Here is a 19180-nt window from a genome sequence, read left to right as displayed (position 1 = left end):
TTATTAATTAAAGACTTCGCCTCAACCTCGTTTGGAAAGTGGGGAATTTCACTTGAAGCAAGGCTGCTTTCGAGCAGGAAATTTTAAAGGAGCGAGGAGTTCGGCATACTGTACAAGTCGGACGCCTGACTTTGTGGAGAGGTCCCGTATCAGTCTTAGGAACGAGAGGCAGATCGATGTAGGTCAGGCGCAGGAGTGGAGAATCCCACCGGGGAGGTGCGGACTCGATGCGGAGAAAAGTGTTTCCCAACCTGCTCGCTAGTTCGCATCGGAAGTTCACGGGGACGGGCAGAGCGCCCGAGGGCACCAAGACTGTGAGTACTTCGGGCGGGGTGGAGGGAAGGGCAGCGCGGAAATTTTGGAGGAACTAATCGGCAGGTGCACCGGCAGGCAGAGAGATTGAGTGAATCGGGATGCATCCCAATACGACAGCACCCAAGCAGGAAATGACTCTACATTCATAATATTTTTAACGCGATTCGCTCCTTTAAGTGACGGAGACGGGAACACAGGGTGAGGGATTTGACCTCCAATGAAATGCCTGGATGCAGATCCAGGTCACCATTTGAACAGAAAATACTCGACTGTAAGGGAAAGAGCGGGGGGCGGGGGTGTTGCTTATTAATAATGTAACTGGACTGATCTACAAAGATCCAGTTCAAACACTGACAGACCCAACTTGTCTCTTTTACGCGCCGATTGATCTTTGGTGACGAGAAATTCTTGATTGAGGATGAGAGGTAATCGCGCAGTGGTTGACCCGTACTGAGAGAGGGGAAAGGGGGGAGCAGTTTATCATTCCTCAGGGGTGACTTTGCTTTTCCGCGGGGACTGTCCTCATTGTGTTTCTGAGGCACAATGATCTCATTGTGCCCTTTCAAACCTCGTGCGGATATCACCCGGCTGCCACACAGCATCGCAGAATGGTTAGAGCGCGGTTCGTAAAAAACGGTTCTGTGTAACGGCGCACCGTTCAGCCCCGTCACTACATCCCTGAAAATTCTTTTCTTTCAGATATCCCTCCTGCGTCCTTTGACCCCCGGCAGAGCATTGCAGGCCCTGACACCACTCTTTGCGCCACTTTGCTCAATCTTCTTTAGAAAATTAAGGAACTGTTCTAGTTTTGGACCCTGCCAGAGTTTCTCTCCGACCCTTCCGCCTTTCCTTTGCGATTCTACAAACTTCTGTCGGACCAGGAGCAGAATTAGGCCATTCGGCCTCTCAGGTCTGCTCCGCCATTCCATCGTGGCTGATTTATTATCCCGCTCAACCCCATTCTCCTGCCTTCTCCCTGTAACTTTTGACGCCCTGACTAATCATTTCAACTTCCGTCTATAACTTGGTCTGCACAGCCGTCAGTGGCAAAGAATTCCACAGATTCACCACCTTCTGGCCAGAGAAACTTTCCTCATCTCTGTTCTAAATAGACGTCCCTCAGTTCTGAGGCTGTGCCCTGTGGTCCTAAACTCTCCTACTGTAGGAAACACCATCTCCACATTCACTCTATCCAGACCTTTAAATATTCAATAGGTTTCAATGAATGAATGAATGAAATTCATTTTGGTCAGTACAAATATAACAAAAAGCATCATTTTCAACGATGATTTCATAGAACAAAATTACAACAAAAAAAACAGATATTCTTTAAAACAGACCGAAAGGGTGTACAGCTACAGCTACAGACCGAAAGGGTGTAGGCTGAAGCTACAGCTTTTTGCGCCTACCCCTCTTACTTATACAAAAATATATTTGGTGTCAATCATCACATCTAAACAAAAAATTTCATAATCTTTTAACACAAATTCCAATTCTGAATATCATTTATCTACATTACTTCCATTCATTTTAAATCATGTATTTTATATTTGTTCATTAAATTATTTTAAAATAATTTTTAAACTTGTTAAGTGTGGTGCATGTTTTTAAATTCTCACTACAACTGTTCCACAGATTCACCACTCTGACTGAGATACAATGATTTTTTTTTTACATTTGTTCTTATCCTTTGTTTTTGAACTATATTGTTCATCTCAAATCAGGTTGACTTTCTCTCATTTTAAACAACCTTTGGATACTTTGTGGTAGCTGTCCATTTTTTACTTTACATATAATTTGTATTATTTTAAAATCTACGAAACCTCTGAATTTTAAAGTGTTTAGTTGAATAAATAGTAGATTGGTTGGCTCATAATAACTTATTTACAATTTGTATGACTTCCTTTTGGAGTAGAAAATTTGAAATTGTATTTGTTTTGTACATATTTCCCACCTCTACACAATAAGTCATGTATGGGACTAAAGTGAACAGCATAATGTATACAAAGATTCCTGATTTAAGAAATCTTGCACTTTGTACAGAATTACAATAGATTTTGACATTTTTGCTTTGACATAATTTATTGTGGTTTCCAGCTTAATTTACTATCTATTACCACTCCTAAAAAATTTGTTTCAGATACCTTATCAAATTCAACATCATTTATTCTAAGTTTACTATATGAGTTTGGTATACGGTTTCCAAATATTATGAAGTTAGTTTTACTTAGGTTCAGTGACAATGTTACTATCAAACCATTTCTTTATCATTTTTAATTCTTTCTCCACTGTATCCAAAAGTTGTTTCAGATGTTCCCCACTACAAAATAGACAATAGACAATAGGTGCAGAAGTAGACCATTCAGCCCTTCGAGCCTGCACCACCATTCTGAGATCATGGCTGATCATCTACTATCAATACCCGGTTCCTGCCTTGTCCCCATAACCCTTGATTCCCCTATCCATAAGATACCAATCTAGCTCCTTCTTGAAAGCATCCAGAGAATTGGCCTCCACTGCCTTCTGAGGCAGCACGTTCCACACCTCCACAACTCTCTGGGAGAAGAAGTTCCTCCTCAACTCTGTCCTAAATGACCTACCCCTTATTCTTAAACCATGCCCTCTGGTACTGGACTCTCCCAGCATCTGGAACATATTTCCTGCCTCTATCTTGTCCAATCCCTTAATAATCTTATATGTCTCAATCAGATCGCCCCTCAATCTCCTTAATTCCAGCGTGTACAAGCCCAGTCTCTCTAACCTCTCTGTGTAAGACAGTCCGGACATCCCAGGAATTAACCTAGTGAACCTACGCTGCACCTCCTCCACAGCCAGGATGTCCTTCCTTAACCCTGGAGACCAAAACTGCACACAATACTCCAGGTGTGGTCTCACCAGGGCCCTGTATGAATGCAAAAGGATTTCCTTGCTCTTGTACTCCATTCCCTTTGTAATAAAGGCCAACATTCCATTAGCCTTCTTCACTGCCTGCTGCACTTGCTCATTCACCTTCAGAGACTGATGAACAAGTACTCCTAGATCTCTTTGTATTTCTCCCTTACCTAACTCCACACCGTTCAGATAATAATCTGCCTTCCTGTTCTTGCTCCCAAAGTGAATAACCTCACACTTATTCACATTAAACGCCATCTGCCAAGTTTCTGCCCACTCAAATATAGTTGTATCATCAGTAAATAATATACATTTTAATGTCTGAGAGACCATACATCTATCGTTTATATACAAAATGAACAGCAATGGACCAAGCATTGAACCTTGTGGAACCCCACAAGTTACCCTCAAAAGTTTTGAATTCGAGTTGTTTATGTGTACATACTGATACCTGTCTTCCAAATAAAAACTAAACCAGTCATGTGCCACCCCTCTAATCCATATCTTTCTAATGAGATCCCGCCTCATTCTCCTAAACTGCAGCGAGTACAGGCCCAGAGCATCAAACGACGGTCCTTACATGCTAACCCTTCCATTCCCAGAATCATTTCCATGAAGCCCTTAATAACGCCAACACATCCTCTCTTAGACCGCCCACAATACTCCAAGTGCGGTCTGACCAATGCCTTATAGAGTCTCAGCGTCACATCCTTACTTTTGTATTCTGGTACTCTCGAAATGAAGCTAACGTTGCATTTGTCTTTCTACCCACCAACCCAAACTGCACCTTAACCTTTAGGGAATCCTGCACGAGGATTCCTCTGCGCCTTTGTTTTTTTTAATTTTCTCCCTATTTACAAAATAGTCCACGCCTTTACTCCTTCTGCCAAACTGCATGAGCACACACCATCTGCCCATTCTTTGCCCACTTCCCCAATTTGTCTAAGTCCTTCTGCAGACTCCCTGCTTCCTGAATACTATCTGCCCCTCCAACTATCTTCGTATCGTCCGCAAACTTAGCCACAAAGCCATCGATTCCTCATCCGAATCTTTGACATACAAGGTGGGAAGAAGCGGTCCCAATACCAACCCCCGCGGTACTCCACTAGTCACCGAACAGCTAATCAGAAAAGGCCCCCTTTATTCTGACTCCGCCTTCTGCCGGCCAGCGTGCCTTCCATCAATTCCAGTTCCTTTCCCGTAATACCAGGGGCTTCTATCTTGTTAAGCAGCCTCATGTGCGGACCCACGTTCAGTTCCAGGAGCCCCTCATCCCTGGAATGATATCGGCGAATCTCTCCGCACCCAAAGCCTTCATGTTGACAGTGAACCTGCGGTATCCAGTGAATGGGGCGGGGGCCCCTTTATCTGGTTTCCGGTGGCTATCCGGAGCTGTGCATTCTGTCCTATAGCACTCTTTCCGCGGACTGGATACTTTGCACATACCAGTTCATTTAATGCGTGAAGTACATTAAAACCGGGGCTCACGGCAAGTGTTGTACAGCTCAGCCAGACAGACAGACACACACACACACACACACACACAAAACGGGAAGCAATCGATCTCATTCTGGGAGAGAGCAGACACTGGAACGACACAGCCCTTCTCCACTCTGGAGTTTGAAGTTTATGAAATCTCAATCTAGTCTGTCGCCCCCACAGATCATGTGCGATCATGTCTGCTGTTGTGTGCTGGGGCAGCAGGCTGAGGGTAGCAGACACCAACAGAACCAATAAACTCATTCGCAAGGCCAGTGATGTTGTGGGGATGGAACTGGACTCTCTGACGGTGGTGTCTGAAAAGAGGATGCTGTCTAAGTTGCATGCCATCTTGGACAATGTCTCCCATCCACTACATAATGTACTGGGTGGGCACAGGAGTACATTCAGCCAGAGACTCATTCCTCCGAGATGCAGCACAGAGCGTCATAGGAAGTCATTCCTGCCTGTGGCCATCAAACTTTACAACTGCTCGCTTGGAGGGTCAGACACCCTGAGCCAATAGGCTGGTCCTGGACTTATTTCCTGGCATAATTTACATATTACTATTTAATTATTTATAGTGCAACTGTAACGAAAACCAATCTCCCTCGGGATCAATAAAGTATGACTATGACTATAGATGCCACCAGGGACCCCGGCACTTGAACACAAGAGATTCTCGAGTCGTTGGAAATCTTGAGCAACGCACGCAAAGTGCTGGAGGAATTCAGCAAGTCAGGCGGCAGCTCCCGAGGGGGATAAACAGTCCGCGTTTCGGGCCAAGATCCCGCATCGGGGCTGGAAGGGGTGGAGGTGCAGAGAGGACAGAATAAGAAGGTTTGGGTAGGGGAAGCGGTACAAGTTAGAAGGTGAGACCAGGGGAGGGAGAAGGTGGTGCGTGCGGGAAGATGGGATGGAGTGAGAAGCTGGGAAGGGATACGTGGATGAAGTAAAGGGCTGAAGAAGAATAGGAGAGGACAGTGGACCGTGGGAGAAAGGGAAGGAGAAGGGGAGCAAGAGGGAGGTGTCGGGCTGATAAAAAGAGGAGTGAGAGGGTAACCAGAATGACGAATGGAAGAGGGCTTTATTTCTTAATAAGCAGGCTTAACTATAATCGCCCTGCCTGCCACCGATTGTTCGCCATGATGCGGAACTTTTCTTCCGCCGTCTCCGTCTCCGAGCCTACTTCTTCGGCAAGGACTCTTCCAACCCCACCGATGACCCCTTCTCCCGTCTTCAACCCTCCTTTTCTTCATGGACACCCCGCTCTGGTCTTCAGCCTGCTCTGGATCTCTTTATCGCTAACTGCCGATGGGACATCAACCGTCTCGACTTCACCGCACCTTGTCCCCATTCCAACCTCACTCCTTCGGAACGCTCTGCTCTCCACTCCCTCCGCACTAATCCTAACCTTATTAGTAAACCCGCCGATAAGGGGGGTGCTGTTGTAGTCTGGCGTACTGACCTCTACCTTGCCGAGGCACATCGACAACTCGCGGATACCTCCTCTTATTTACCCCTCGATCGTGACCCCACTGAGGAGCACCAGGCCATTGTCTCCCACACCATCACCGACTTTATCCGCTCAGGGGATCTCCCATCCACTGCTACCAACCTTATAGTTCCCACACCTCGCACTTCCCGCTTCTACCTCCTACCCAAGATCCACAAACCTGCCTGTCCTGGCAGACCTATTGTCTCAGCTTGCTCCTGCCCCACCGAACTCGTTTCTGCATACCTCGACACTGTTTTATCACCCCTTGTTCAATCCCTTCCTACCTATGTTCGTGACACTTCTCACGCTCTTAAACTTTTCGATGATTTTAAGTTCCCTGGCCCCCACCGCTTTATTTTCACCATGGATGTCTAGTCCCTATATACTTCCATCCCTCATCAGGAAGGTCTCAAAGCTCTACGCTTCTTTTTGGATTCCAGACCTAATCAGTTCCCCTCTACCACCACTCTGCTCCGTCTAGCGGAATTAGTCCTTACTCTTAATAATTTCTCCTTTGGCTCCTCCAACTTCCTCCAAACTAAAGGTGTAGCTATGGGCACCCGTATGGGTCCTAGCTATGCCTGCCTTTTTGTTGGCTTTGTGGAACAATCTATGTTCCGTGCCTATTCTGGTATCTGTCCCCCACTTTTCCTTCGCTACATCGACGACTGCATTGGCGCTGCTTCCTGCACGCATGCAGAGCTCGTTGACTTTATTAACTTTGCCTCCAACTTTCATCCTGCCCTGAAGTTTACCTGGTCCATTTCCGACACCTCCCTCCCCTTTCTAGATCTTTCTGTCTCTGTCTCTGGAGACAGCTTATCCACTGATGTCTACTATAAGCCTACTGACTCTCAAAGCTATCTGGACTATTCCTCTTCTCACCCTGTCTCTTGCAAAAACGCCATTCCCTTCTCGCAATTCCTCCGTCTCCGCCGCATCTGCTCTCAGGATGAGGCTTTTCATTCTAGGACGAGGGAGATGTCTTCCTTTTTTAAAGAAAGGGGCTTCCCTTCCTCCACTATCAACTCTGCTCTTAAACGCATCTCCCCCATTTCACGTACATCTGCTCTCACTCCATCCTCCCACCACCCCACTAGGAATAGGGTTCCCCTGGTCCTCACCTACCACCCCACCAGCCTCCGGGTCCAACATATTATTCTCCGTAACTTCCGCCACCTCCAACGGGATCCCACCACTAAGCACATCTTTCCCTCCCCCGCCCTGCATTCCGCAGGGATCGCTCCCTACGCGACTCCCTTGTCCATTCGTCCCCCCCATCCCTCCCCACTGATCTCCCTCCTGGCACTGATCCGTGTAAGCGGAACAAGTGCTACACATGCCCTTACACTTCCTCCCTTACCACCATTCAGGGCCCCAAACAGTCCTTCCAGGTGAGGCAACACTTCACCTGTGAGTCGGCTGGGGTGATATACTGCGTCCGGTGCTCCCGATGTGGCCTTTTATATATTGGCGAGACCCGACGCAGACTGGGAGACCGCTTTGCTGAACACCTACGCTCTGTCCGCCAGAGAAAGCAGGATCTCCCATGGCCACACATTTTAATTCCACATCCCATTCCCATTCTGACATGTCTATCCACGGCCTCCTCTACTGTAAAGATGAAGCCACACTCAGGTTGGAGGAACAACACCTTATATTCCTCCAAACTGACGGCATGAACATCGACTTCTCTAACTTCCGCTAATGCCCCACCTCCCCCTCGTACCCCATCTGTTACTTATTTTTATGCACACATTCTTTCTCTCACTCTCCTTTTTCTCCCTCTGTCCCTCTGAATATACCTCTTGCCCATCCTCTGGGTCCCCCCCCCCCTTGTCTTTCTTCCCGGACCTCCTGTCCCATGATCCTCTCGTATCCCCTTTTGCCAATCACCTGTCCAGCTCTTGGCTGCATCCCTCCCCCTCCTGTCTTCTCCTATCATTTTGGATCTCCCCCTCCCCCTCCAACTTTCAAATCCCTTACTCACTCTTCCTTCAGTTAGTCCTGACGAAGGGTCTCGGCCTGAAACGTCGACTGTACCTCTTCCTACAGATGCTGCCTGGCCTGCTGCGTTCACCAGCAACTTTTATGTGTGTTAATTGAATTTCCAGCATGTGCAGAATTCCTGTTGTCTGCCACCGATTAAAATGGCTTGTCTTAAAACGGTAACATTGGGACTGTCCGACCTTCATAATAATGTCGGTGTTGAATTTAAAGCGGGGGGGGGGGTGTTCTGCACTGGTAAACAAGAAAAAAAAACGCAGATGCTGGAATTCCAAAGCAACGCACACAAGATGCTGGCGGAACTCAGCAGGTCAGGCAGCGTCTGTGGAAATGGATGAATTCGGGCCGACTCCGCTCTTCACCGGGATCTGTGAGAGCTGGCGGAAGAGGAGAGCCCTGGATTGAGCGCGGGGCTTATCTCAACACTTGGCAGTCACGGGATAATTTATAAGGGAACATTAAAATCTGCTCTTCGCTAGGTATGAAAACCACGAGGTTTCTGCACAGCGTCAGAAATTCACTCTGTCTGTTGTCACCTCACGCTCGCCACGCTGCGCGTAGTAAACACTTTGGAATCGCTGCTCCCTCCGCAATCACATCTGAACTGGACTTTTCCTGGCCAAACGGGTGTTTCGGTCAGCCCCATAGCAAGACAAATCGGTTTCTGCATTGTCCGATCTAATTTTCTCCTCCGAAAGTACTCTCTCTGGTCTGGTTGCGCACTTCCTTTCAATTCTCCCTCTCCCATTCCTGCCTTCCCCCAGCCTCGATCTCCCCCTCCACCTTACCTCTGAGCCACTCCTGCCGTTTTAAATCCGAAAGGTCCATTGCTACCTCCTTTTGGACAAAAATCTCAACCATCTTGGGAGCTGACCACTCAGGTAGTTTCCTGTGTGTCCACCTTGTTACTCAACCAGCCCCAGCCAGTATAGGTTCTGTGGACCAATCAGTGAACGCCTCGGCGTTACCCCCTACCCTCACCCCCAATGTGCATTCACTTACCAGGCATAAGCCAATGTAGGATAAGGCACATAAAATGCTGGAGGAACTCAGCTGGCCTGGCAGCCGCTATGGAAAGGAATAAAGCGTCAACTTTTCAGGCTGAGGATCTTAATTAGAACTGGGACGGAAAGTGGGATGAGGGGAAGGTGTTCAAGCCGGAAGGTGATAGGTGAGGCCAGGTTAGGGGGAAGGTGGGTGGATGGGGGTGATGTGAGAAGCTGGGAGGTGATAGGTAGAAGGACTAACTGCTGAAGAAGAAGGAATGTGGTAGGAGATTAGAAAGGAACGCAGGGGAAGGGGAAGGGGCACCGTTATTCCCTCTCACCCTAATCATTCCTCCTTTCTATTACTCTTATCTGTGCTCCATTGAGTCAAAAGATGTAAAATTGAATGACTAAGGCAGAGCTATTTGTTTCCAGATTAGTCTGGACTACACAAGCCCCGTTTTTCATTATTCAGGGAAAATCTAGAATGCAAGGACAGCCTTTTTTTCCCTGAAAACAACCTTCATAATACCCTCTTCTCACGCTCCTCCAATCCCACCTCCAGCAAGTGCTATGAGCCCATGACAACTTGTCACTAGATTGAGATCAGCCAGTGAGATGTCTCTGCTGTTTCCCTCTTTTCCCTGGTAGACTGGACCAAACTTTAAAATATTTCATATGACCCGTCCTTGAATTTACACCTCCCTTCGATTTCTCTCTATTCTCCTCTCATGGTCTCCACAAACTTCTCTTCCTTGACAGACTGTGCCAATTCTTTGCCCACATTTGGGCTTGCATCCTTCTATACTTTCTCTCATTGAGGCCCGCCTTCTTTGCCCATAAAAGGCTGAACTCCCAGCTTCCATTTCTGGCTTTATGTAGGGTGATATTGTTAAAATTATTTTCTCCTCAGATATGCTCTCTGTCCTTCAAATCTGTAGTCCCATTCTCCTCAAGAAACCCACCTTGACCCAATCTCTGCTTGTAAATTATAATCCCATTTCCAAACTGCCTTCTCTTCTTAAACTCCTTGAAGTGCTTTTGATTCCTTAATCATGATCCTATTTCCATAATTCCTTCCAATCAGGTGTCCACTACTGCTGTGGTGACAGAATGACTCTCATCAATACAACATCCCATGCAAGTCAAATGATGAAGGCCATCTAGTATCTTCATCAGCTCTTTGGTTCTTGATGTGACTGACCACACCACCTTCCCAGTTCCTCCTTAATGTCCGGGACTTTACCCAGTTGATTGCATTCTGGTGTCAGCACGATAACGTAGTGGTGAGCGTTACGTTTTACAATGCCAGCTGTAAGATCAAGGTTCAATTTGTGCAGCTGCCTATAAGACATTGGTAAGTTCTCCCTGTTTCTGCAGAGTTTTTTTCTCGTTTCCTCCCTCGTTCCAAAGATGCACCAGTTAGGGTTAGTAAGCCAGGGCATGCTATGTAGGCACTGTGGAAACATGGCAACACCTACAGCTGTTCCCAGCTCACCCTTGATGCAAGTTATGCATTTTGCTGTGTTTCGATGTACATATGACAAATAAAACTAACCTTTAATCCTGATATAATCCTAATCTTTATCAGTCATGATCAGACAGCCGCTTGCTGATAGTTTCATAGGAGTAATAACTACTGAGATTAAAGTACTGTGGGAATACCCTTGCCACTCTCATATTCCACGTCCCCTGGCAGCACCTGAAAGAGAGTGAGATTCCCTATGAAACCTCATGGCTTCTCTCTGCATCTCAACATCACCTCCCTCAACCCTGGCAAGGCTCGACAAGGGCGGTTCCAATATTGATTTCCAACAGTGGTGCGCAGAAGAGCATCTCTGAACAAACAACCCATCAAACCTTGAAGTTGATGGGCTACAGCAGCAGAAGATATCGGACATACACTCAGTGTCTACTTTATTAGGCACCCCCTAAGTATATAGAACTCAATACAAAACTGAGTGTACATAAAACTCAGTTGAAAACCCCAATTAAAACCAGATATGCTTCATTTTGTGTTTTTGTAAAATGTAGTATTTTAAATCCTCCTACCCACAGTTCATGTGCACCTGTTACTGTAGCAAGGCTAGAGGAAGTGCTAATAATTGTAGTTTGCAACATAATCATTTCTGGACACAGAAATTGAGTTTTTATATTTCCTGACATGTTTTTGCCATCTGGAATCGTGCTTGTGACTTCTACGGTATCTTGGTAACACTTAGGGGTTGCTGTGTGAAATCCATTCGCACTGCACAACCCTTTGATAATTGCTGTTCTCTTTAAGAATGTTCATGTTAACTTTCCCCTCTGCCCTTGCAATTAACTCTGTTTATTTTCTATAACTAAGGTGTAGATTAACACCGGAATCCAGGAGGATATCAGCATGGACATCCTTTGATCACTGTTTAAGGTAGGAGGACCATTCCGCTTTTCACAGAATTGGAATCAGTATTGTTATTGCTGATGTAGAATATGTAATTTCTTGCTTTGCAGCAGCTGTACAGTGCCAAGACATAAAAGCCTGTACATGTTGCAAACTATAAATAGTGCAAAACAGAAGGAATAATGAGGTAGTAATAAGGTCAAGGGCCATTTAGAAATCTGGATGCAGAGGGGAAGAAGCTGTTCCAAGATGGTAGTGATTGTCAGGAACACCACGAAGAGGGAGGTCACTTTCAAGTGGGGGATGCCCCTGGTGCATTTGTTCCTGGTGATGGTAATGTCCTTGTGCCCTTGTGAGACATGCCGGGGAGAAACTACTGCAAAAGGGGGGAAGATTGACCGCTGGGTCATTCAACTTCGGGGACTCCCCGGTTCCTGCAGGTTGGAAGTGGGTGTTCTGCTCCCTTTGGTAGCAGCAAGAAGAGGGCATGTCCCATATGTCCCATGTGGCAAGGGTCCTTAGTGACAGATTCCTGAGGTACCGCCTCTTGAACATGTCCCTGATGGTGAGGAAGCTTCTGCTTGTCCTCTGCAGCCTCTTGCAATTCTGTGCATTGGAGGCTCAATACTAGGCAGTGATACCTGTCAGATCTTAGTACCTTTACTGCCTGGATCATAAACATATGAAGTCAGGAGTATGAGGAGGTTGGACACCCCACTCTCTCATTCAATGAGATCATGGCCGATTCAGTCTTAGTCTCAACACCATTTTCCTGCTCTCTCCCCAAACCCCTTGACTCCATGGTAGTTTCAGTGTCTGTCCCCCCTCCATCTTGAATTCCAGCTCCTTAGCTCTCCAGGGTGGAGAATTCCAAAGGTTCACAACACACTAAGAAGAGATTCCTCCTCCGACTGCTTTCAGAAACTACTACGCTGGTATCTACTTTCATATTCACCAGGCGACCAAACGACAAACCTGAATCCCTCCTCCAATTTAAATTACAGAAAATGCTGAAAGTACTTAGCAGATCAGGCTGTGTCTCTGGGAAGACGAACCGAGCTAAATCACAAGAGATTCTGCAGATGCAGGAGATCCAGAGCAAAACACACAAAATGCTGGAGGAACTCAGCAGGTCAGGCTGCATCTATTGAAATAAATGAACAGTTGACATTTCAGGCTGAGACTCTTCTTCAGAATGGGAAAGGAAGGGCAAAGATGCCAGAATAAGAAGGTAGAGGAGGAGGAAGGAGGACATGCTGGAAGTTAATAGGTGAATCGGGAAGGGGTGATGGAGCAAGAAGCTGGGAGGTGACAATGGAAAAGGCAAAGGGCTGGAGATGAAGGCATCTGATAGGAGAGGAGAGTAGATCATGGGGAAAAGGGAAGGAGTAAGGGAGAGGGGAAAAAATTACCAGAAGAAATCAATGTTCATGCCATCAGATTGGAAGCTACCTAGATGAAGTATGGGAGTTGCTCCTCCAACCTGAGAGTGGCCTCATTGTAGCAGAAGAGGAGACATGGACCAACATGTTGGTATAGGAATGGGAGTAGGAATTAAAATGGTTGGCCACCAGGAAATTCTGCTCTTGGTGGATGGAATGGAGGTGCTCGACAAAAGGATCCTGTAACTTACGACGGGTCTCACCAGTGTAGCGGAGGCTGCATCGGAAGCAGCGGATACAGTAGATGACCCCAACCGATTCACAGGTGAAGAGATGCCTCACCTGGAAGGACTGTTAGGGACCCTGAATGGATGTGAGGGAGGAGGTGAATGGGAAGATGTAAAACTCCGACCACTAGCAGGGTTAAGTGCCAGGAGGGAGATTAGTGGGGAGAAAAGAGTCACAGAGGGAGTGATCCCTGCAGAAGGCAGAGAGTTGGGGGGGGGGGTGTAAAGGTATTTTTGGTGGTGGGGTCCTGTTGAAGATTGTGAAAGTTGCAAAGACTGATATGTTGGATGTGGAAGGTCATAGAGTAGATGAGGACAAGAAGAACTCTATCCCTGTTAAAATGGTGGGGAGATGGGGTGAGCACAAACGTCTGGGAAATGGAGGAGCTGTGGGTGAGGGCAACATCACTGGTGAATGAAGGGAAAGGAAAGCATCATCCTGGGAAGACATGGCAGAGATGAAGGAACTGAGAAATGGGAATGCCATTTTTACAGGAGACACATGGGAAAAGATATAGTCAAGGTAGCTGTGGGAATCAGTAGGCTTATAAATTATATTGGTAGACAGTTTGTCTCCAGAGGTAGAGAGTTGGAGAAAGGGGAGAGATGTGACAGAAATGGACCAAGTGAATTTAAGGGCAGGGTGGAAGTTGGAGGCAAAGTTGATGAAATTGATGAGCTCAGCATGGGTACATGAAGCAGAACAAATGTAGTTGTTAATATAGCGCAGAAAGATTTGGGGAGCATTACCAGGGAGGGCTTGGAATGTGGGCGGTTCCACGCAGCCAGCGAAAAGCCAGGCGTAGCTGGGGCCCACGCAGATGCCCATGGCCGCACCTTGAGTTTGGAGAAAGTGGGAGGAGCTGAAAGAGAAGTCATTGAGAGTGAGGACCTATTCCACAGGCAGAGGAGGGTGGAGTTGGAGACCCTGTGGAGATACGTTCACAAAACCAGGAAGGAGACAAATGAAGCTTATTAAGCAGCCGGGTGGAGGCTGTGACAGGGAAAACTCGGTTGACCAGGGCAGGAAGCTGCAAAGTGGGTTACCTGATCATTGGGTGAGTGGGAACAGACAAAAGAACAACAAGAAAAGGATGTGGGAGTTGTAAAATACAGAGCAGGAGGACAAACCTGGCACGGCTCAAACTCCCAGAAATAAAACCCAATTAGAAGAGGCAATATCACAGATGGATGAATGAAATAAACCAAAAAATCAAATTACCTGAAGTTGTAGAATTCAGTGTTGTGCATATAGGGCTGCAAAGTGCATTCAGCCTCATTGTAATATCTAATTTAAAATCACACAAGGCAGTTGTGCCTCTATCTTCTGAGCTAAAAGAAAACACTAGTTTCAAAACACTGAAGAAATTCAAATGGTATAGTGCACCTAACCAATAGATACAAGAGAAGTCAACACCCTTGATCACCAAGTCCACCACACTGGGTCTAAGACCAAATGTAAATAAAACTAAAGTGATGAAAATAAGCTGCACCAGCAATAGACCCACAGTGATGAGAGATACAACCCTGGGAGATGTAAACCCCTTTATCTTGGAAGAATTGTGAGCGTATATAATGGAATGGGTGAGGATATCAAAGCCAGGAATAACATGGCCAGTGCACTTTTCAACATCTTGAGGAAAGTGTGAACATCCAGAGTCATAACAGGGACGGCCAAAATCAGAACCTTCACTCCAGTGTTAAATCAGTGCTCCCATATGGCTCTGAAACCTGGAGAACAACAAACAAGACACTACAAAAACTGCAGGCTTTCATCAACCAGTGCCTAAGAAGGATCCCAAATATCAGATGGACCGGAAAAGTAACCAAACGGGAATCCACAGAGATACAAATACGCCAACAGAAATGGGGATGGATTGGCCACACCTTGAGGAAGCTGACCAATATCATCACCAGGCAGACATTAAAATGGAATCCTCCAGAAAAGAGGAAAAAGGGACATCCCAAGAACGCATGGAGGGGAGAGATTGAGGCTGAAGTTAGATAATGGGGCCACGCTGCTCCACCCTTGAGAAAATGGCTCAGAATAGAGGCTGATGGAGACAGGAGCTCATCAGTGGCCCAAGAAGAAAACCGCATCTAAGAATGTTTAATAAAAAGTTTTGCACAAGTGATATATGCCCATAATTTTACACCATAGCTGTTACAACAGCAATGGGATAACGGTTTGATTCCTTCATGAGTATTTTGAATTGTGGAATGACTACCACACCCTCTGGATTTCAGCCAGAACAGAGGGAGCCCATTCTGATAAGTTACTTTAACATCTTTCCATTTTAAGGAAAGGTCATCGACCTGAGGGGGATAATTCTGTTTCACCGCCCCCCCCCCAGCAGACCCCACCTGACCTGATGAGGACTTTCAGCATTTCCCTTGTTTATTAGTGAAACATGTCGATGGCCAGGTGTTTGGACTGAGACCCTGCTCCACGACTGACACCAATACCCTGAGCAAGTGACAAGTCGTTTCCAGCCAGTTTGATAGCACTGCCAGATCACCTGATTCTAGGGGAGGTGGCCGGGTCCAGATGTTTAAGCCAGCTGTTTGGGGACTGTAAAAAGAGGAGAGAATCTTTGTTAGGTAAACCTTCATGCTGAGTGTTGGGGAGGATGTAAGCTATAAGATATAGGATCAGAATTGGGCCATTCAGCCCATTGATAAAAGAAACCCGGAAACAAGATCAGGAAATGCTGAGAACACATCAATCTGAAAAGTGTTGTTTCTCCTCCATTGATGCTACCTGATCTGCTGAGTGTTTCCAGCGTTTTCAGTTTATATATCAGGTTTCTAGCGTTACTGGGGGAAGGGAATCTTATTTTGATCGGCCAATGCAAAACGACTGCCATTGCAGATCACTGGAGCGAAAAGGAAAGGGCGCCTGGGTCCGATTTACAGCCTCCACGTACATGAGCTCCCTCCTTTCTAACCGGGGCACCTTGTGGCTCGGTGGAAAAAAACAACAAGAAGCGGCTGGCCACCTGAGCGCACGCAGTCTTGGCGGGAGCTTTGCGCTCCCACCCATCACCTGGGCTTTGTGACGGTTCTCATTGTGGCGGCCGTGGATTCTCTTCTCTTACAGGGGTGGGGGGAAGAGACAGCGATGGGGGGCAGGCGGTTGAGAGGAAAAGGGCCCTCCATCTCCCTGCTGCGCTTCAGCTGCGTCGCGTCCAAGAAACTGACCACCGGGCTGTCTTGTTTCCTGCAGCTGGACAAAGCGCGGCTGCGAACCATGTTGAAGCAGGCGAAGCAATGGAAGTCGATGTGCAAGGGGCTCGTACTGGGGACGCTGCTCACCACCTGCATGATCTTACTGTACTCCTTTGCGGCGCCGCCTCACCAGTTCAGCCTCCAGGAGTAAGTCTCTCTCCTCACATTTTCCCTAACTTGACTGTTGGGTCACGGTGATGTGTGCGTTTGGCGATGTGCGACACTTTCAGGATGATATATGGGAGGCAGGGTTTAAGGGTCGGCACAACATTGTGGGCCGAACGGCCTGTACTGTGCTGTACTATTCTATGCTCTAGTCTATATGACCCGTGTGAAATGGGGGTCTCCAAATTATTGGTGGCGGGTTATGTTTATTCTCTGCTTGCCTGCACTGAATGTCAGAGAGTATTCATCCCGACTTCCCAACGATTGACGTACGTTTCACACTGACCCTGAAGACCGCGCAGAGACCGACCTCTGTCGGCTGGTGGGTTAAGGTTTACACAGGTCGAGAGAAATACAACTGGATGTACCTGGGGCCGGAATGCGTCTATTTCGTTATTGGTTCATTTCCAAGTACTTCTTCGCGTTAGTTTGGTTTAAAAATCTTTTTGAAATAAAAGCTTTTTATTAAAAGGCTTTTAAAATTAAAACTTCGCTTTATAATAAGGGTTGTTTGTTAAAAGTTTTTTTAATAATGAAAAGCTTTGGATAGTTGAAGCGACTTTCATTTCTGTAATAATTTATAACTAAATTAATAACCTCACTCCAAGAAGTCCATAACCTTGTCGTGGGGTTCGGAGGCTTGCGTGCCTCAATGACCCGGAGAGCTCTATTGGCTGGAGTCGGGGCTTTAACCTTCTGCTCTTGGTAGGGTCACCCATGCCAAACAGGTCAAAGGGTAGAGGCCAGACTAAGAGTGGCCTGCCGGTCCTCCAGGTTCGGGGGTTCAGCTCTGGGCTAACGACCGTGTCTGGTAAAGCAAAACAGTTTCGGTAACAGCAATGAAGATTCCTTCTACTTTTGAGTGTGACGGTATTCCCGAGTCTCCATCCGGGAGACATGACTGACAGTAGCTACTGACTTGATGAAAGAAGCCCTGAACGCCAGCAGAGATGGGGGACTTTCATTGCTGCCCAAAATGCCAGCGGCGTAACGGGCAGATAAGATAATAAAATTAACAAAGGCGATAAATAATACCGACGCATTCAAAGCTATTTTATCTCTATTTTTCTTTTTTTGCACTTCCCTTACTCAGGTTACGGACAAGCGTATTCTAAAACATTTATGCATAGTATCTGGATTTTATAAAAATAAACGTTATATAGGGCATCACAACACAAGGTGTGATCATGATAAAAACATTGTTATAAACGGTGTTTTAAGAGGGCTTGGGGAGAAAGTTGGAAGTATTCTTATACGCAAAAAACAAAAAAGTTCGAAGTAAATTCGAAGTATCTTTCTATCAATGTACGTATATGTCACCCTATATTACTGAGATTAATTTTCTTGCGGCCATTCACAGTGGATACAAATAGAATCAATGAAAACCTACTCACAAAGATGGACAAACAACCAATGTGCAAAAGGAAATAAATTGTGCAAATATATAAAAATATTAATAATGAATAAACAAGTAATAGAGAACATTCGTTTCAGAATCAGTGAAGGTGAGTCCATCAGTTGTGGAATTAGTTCAGTGCTGGGGTGAGTGAAGTTATCCATGTTGGTTCCTGTTGGCATGATGGTTGAAGGTTAACAACTATTGTGGATACAATAGGGTCTTTTAAGAGCCTCTTAGATTGGTACATGGAGCTTAGAAAAATAGAGGGCTATGTGCTAGGGAAATTCTAGGCAGTCTGTAGAGTAGGTTACATGGTCAGCACAACATTGTGGGCCAAAAGGCCTGTAATGTGCTGTAAATTTCTATGTTCTTTTTCTGGACCTGGTGGTATGGGACCAAGCCCTGAAAGTAGAAGGACTTCATCTGCATTTTAAGTTGCTGGTTTCAGTTTAAAAGTTTCAGCATAATTCTACCCTAACCTTAAAATTCAGATTTGACACCTTGCTTGTAGAGGAGAGGACCCCGAACAATTTAGTGAGCAAGTGAGTCTGAGGCATAGTACTGGGTTTGATAATGGCATTGTGCCTTTTCTGGGGATATTGAGGTGCATATCCAAGGAATGGGTCTTTTAGAAAAAGAAGGGTGGTAAAAGATGAAGAAAAGGTGGGTGTAGCAGCAGTTTTAGAAATGTGATATGAACAGTATAAATCACTACTGTCAGCAGACACAAGATCATTAGAATGAAGTGGGGATATGAATTGCCCTCACTTGAGGATAGGAAATGAGGGAGGGCAAACTGTTCAATTTAATATCAGGGAGCATATCAGTGCGCAACATGAAATTCTTACTCTTCACAGACATCCACAAGACAGGAAAAAAAATGAATGAATGACAGAAACATCTGGACCCCAAAGCCCCCTCCAAGCACAAGCAGCTGTAGAAGCATCAACGCTCCCCCCCCCACCCACCACTTGCACCAGTAAAAGTACTTCCCCACACCCCCCACCATGCAACGAATAGCAAAAGCCATCAAAGTTCACCACATCCATCAAGAACTACGGTCCATCCCAATACTTCAGTATTTTACGAAGGCATCTGGGGGGAGGAGAAAGGAGATGTATTAGAATAATTGTTTCGAGAGGAACAAAAGCTTGGACAG

The 19180-nt window shown here is 46.2% G+C and overlaps 1 protein-coding gene across 2 annotated transcripts in view; it reads left to right on the top strand.

Moving 5' to 3' along the window:
• Nucleotides 1-292: 292 nt before the first annotated feature.
• LOC140190883 (galactosylceramide sulfotransferase-like) overlaps nt 293-19180 on the top strand; it is a 33332-nt gene continuing 14444 nt past the window's right edge. Inside the window, exons 1-3 of one of the 2 annotated variants that reach the window (XM_072247816.1) lie at nt 293-314; nt 11525-11587; nt 16456-16604. In XM_072247816.1, the coding sequence (XP_072103917.1) occupies nt 16480-16604 (125 nt within the window). In that variant the 5' untranslated portion in view covers nt 293-314; nt 11525-11587; nt 16456-16479. Of the gene's footprint in view, nt 315-10517; nt 10535-11524; nt 11588-16455; nt 16605-19180 lie in introns of those variants that run through there. The other variant, XM_072247817.1, reaches the window with a different exon arrangement.

Source organism: Mobula birostris, chromosome 31, assembly GCF_030028105.1.
Source record: "Mobula birostris isolate sMobBir1 chromosome 31, sMobBir1.hap1, whole genome shotgun sequence".
Taxonomy (NCBI): domain Eukaryota; kingdom Metazoa; phylum Chordata; class Chondrichthyes; order Myliobatiformes; family Myliobatidae; genus Mobula; species Mobula birostris.
Note: the sequence above shows the minus strand (reverse complement) of the source record. Positions and strands in the feature narration are given on the sequence as shown.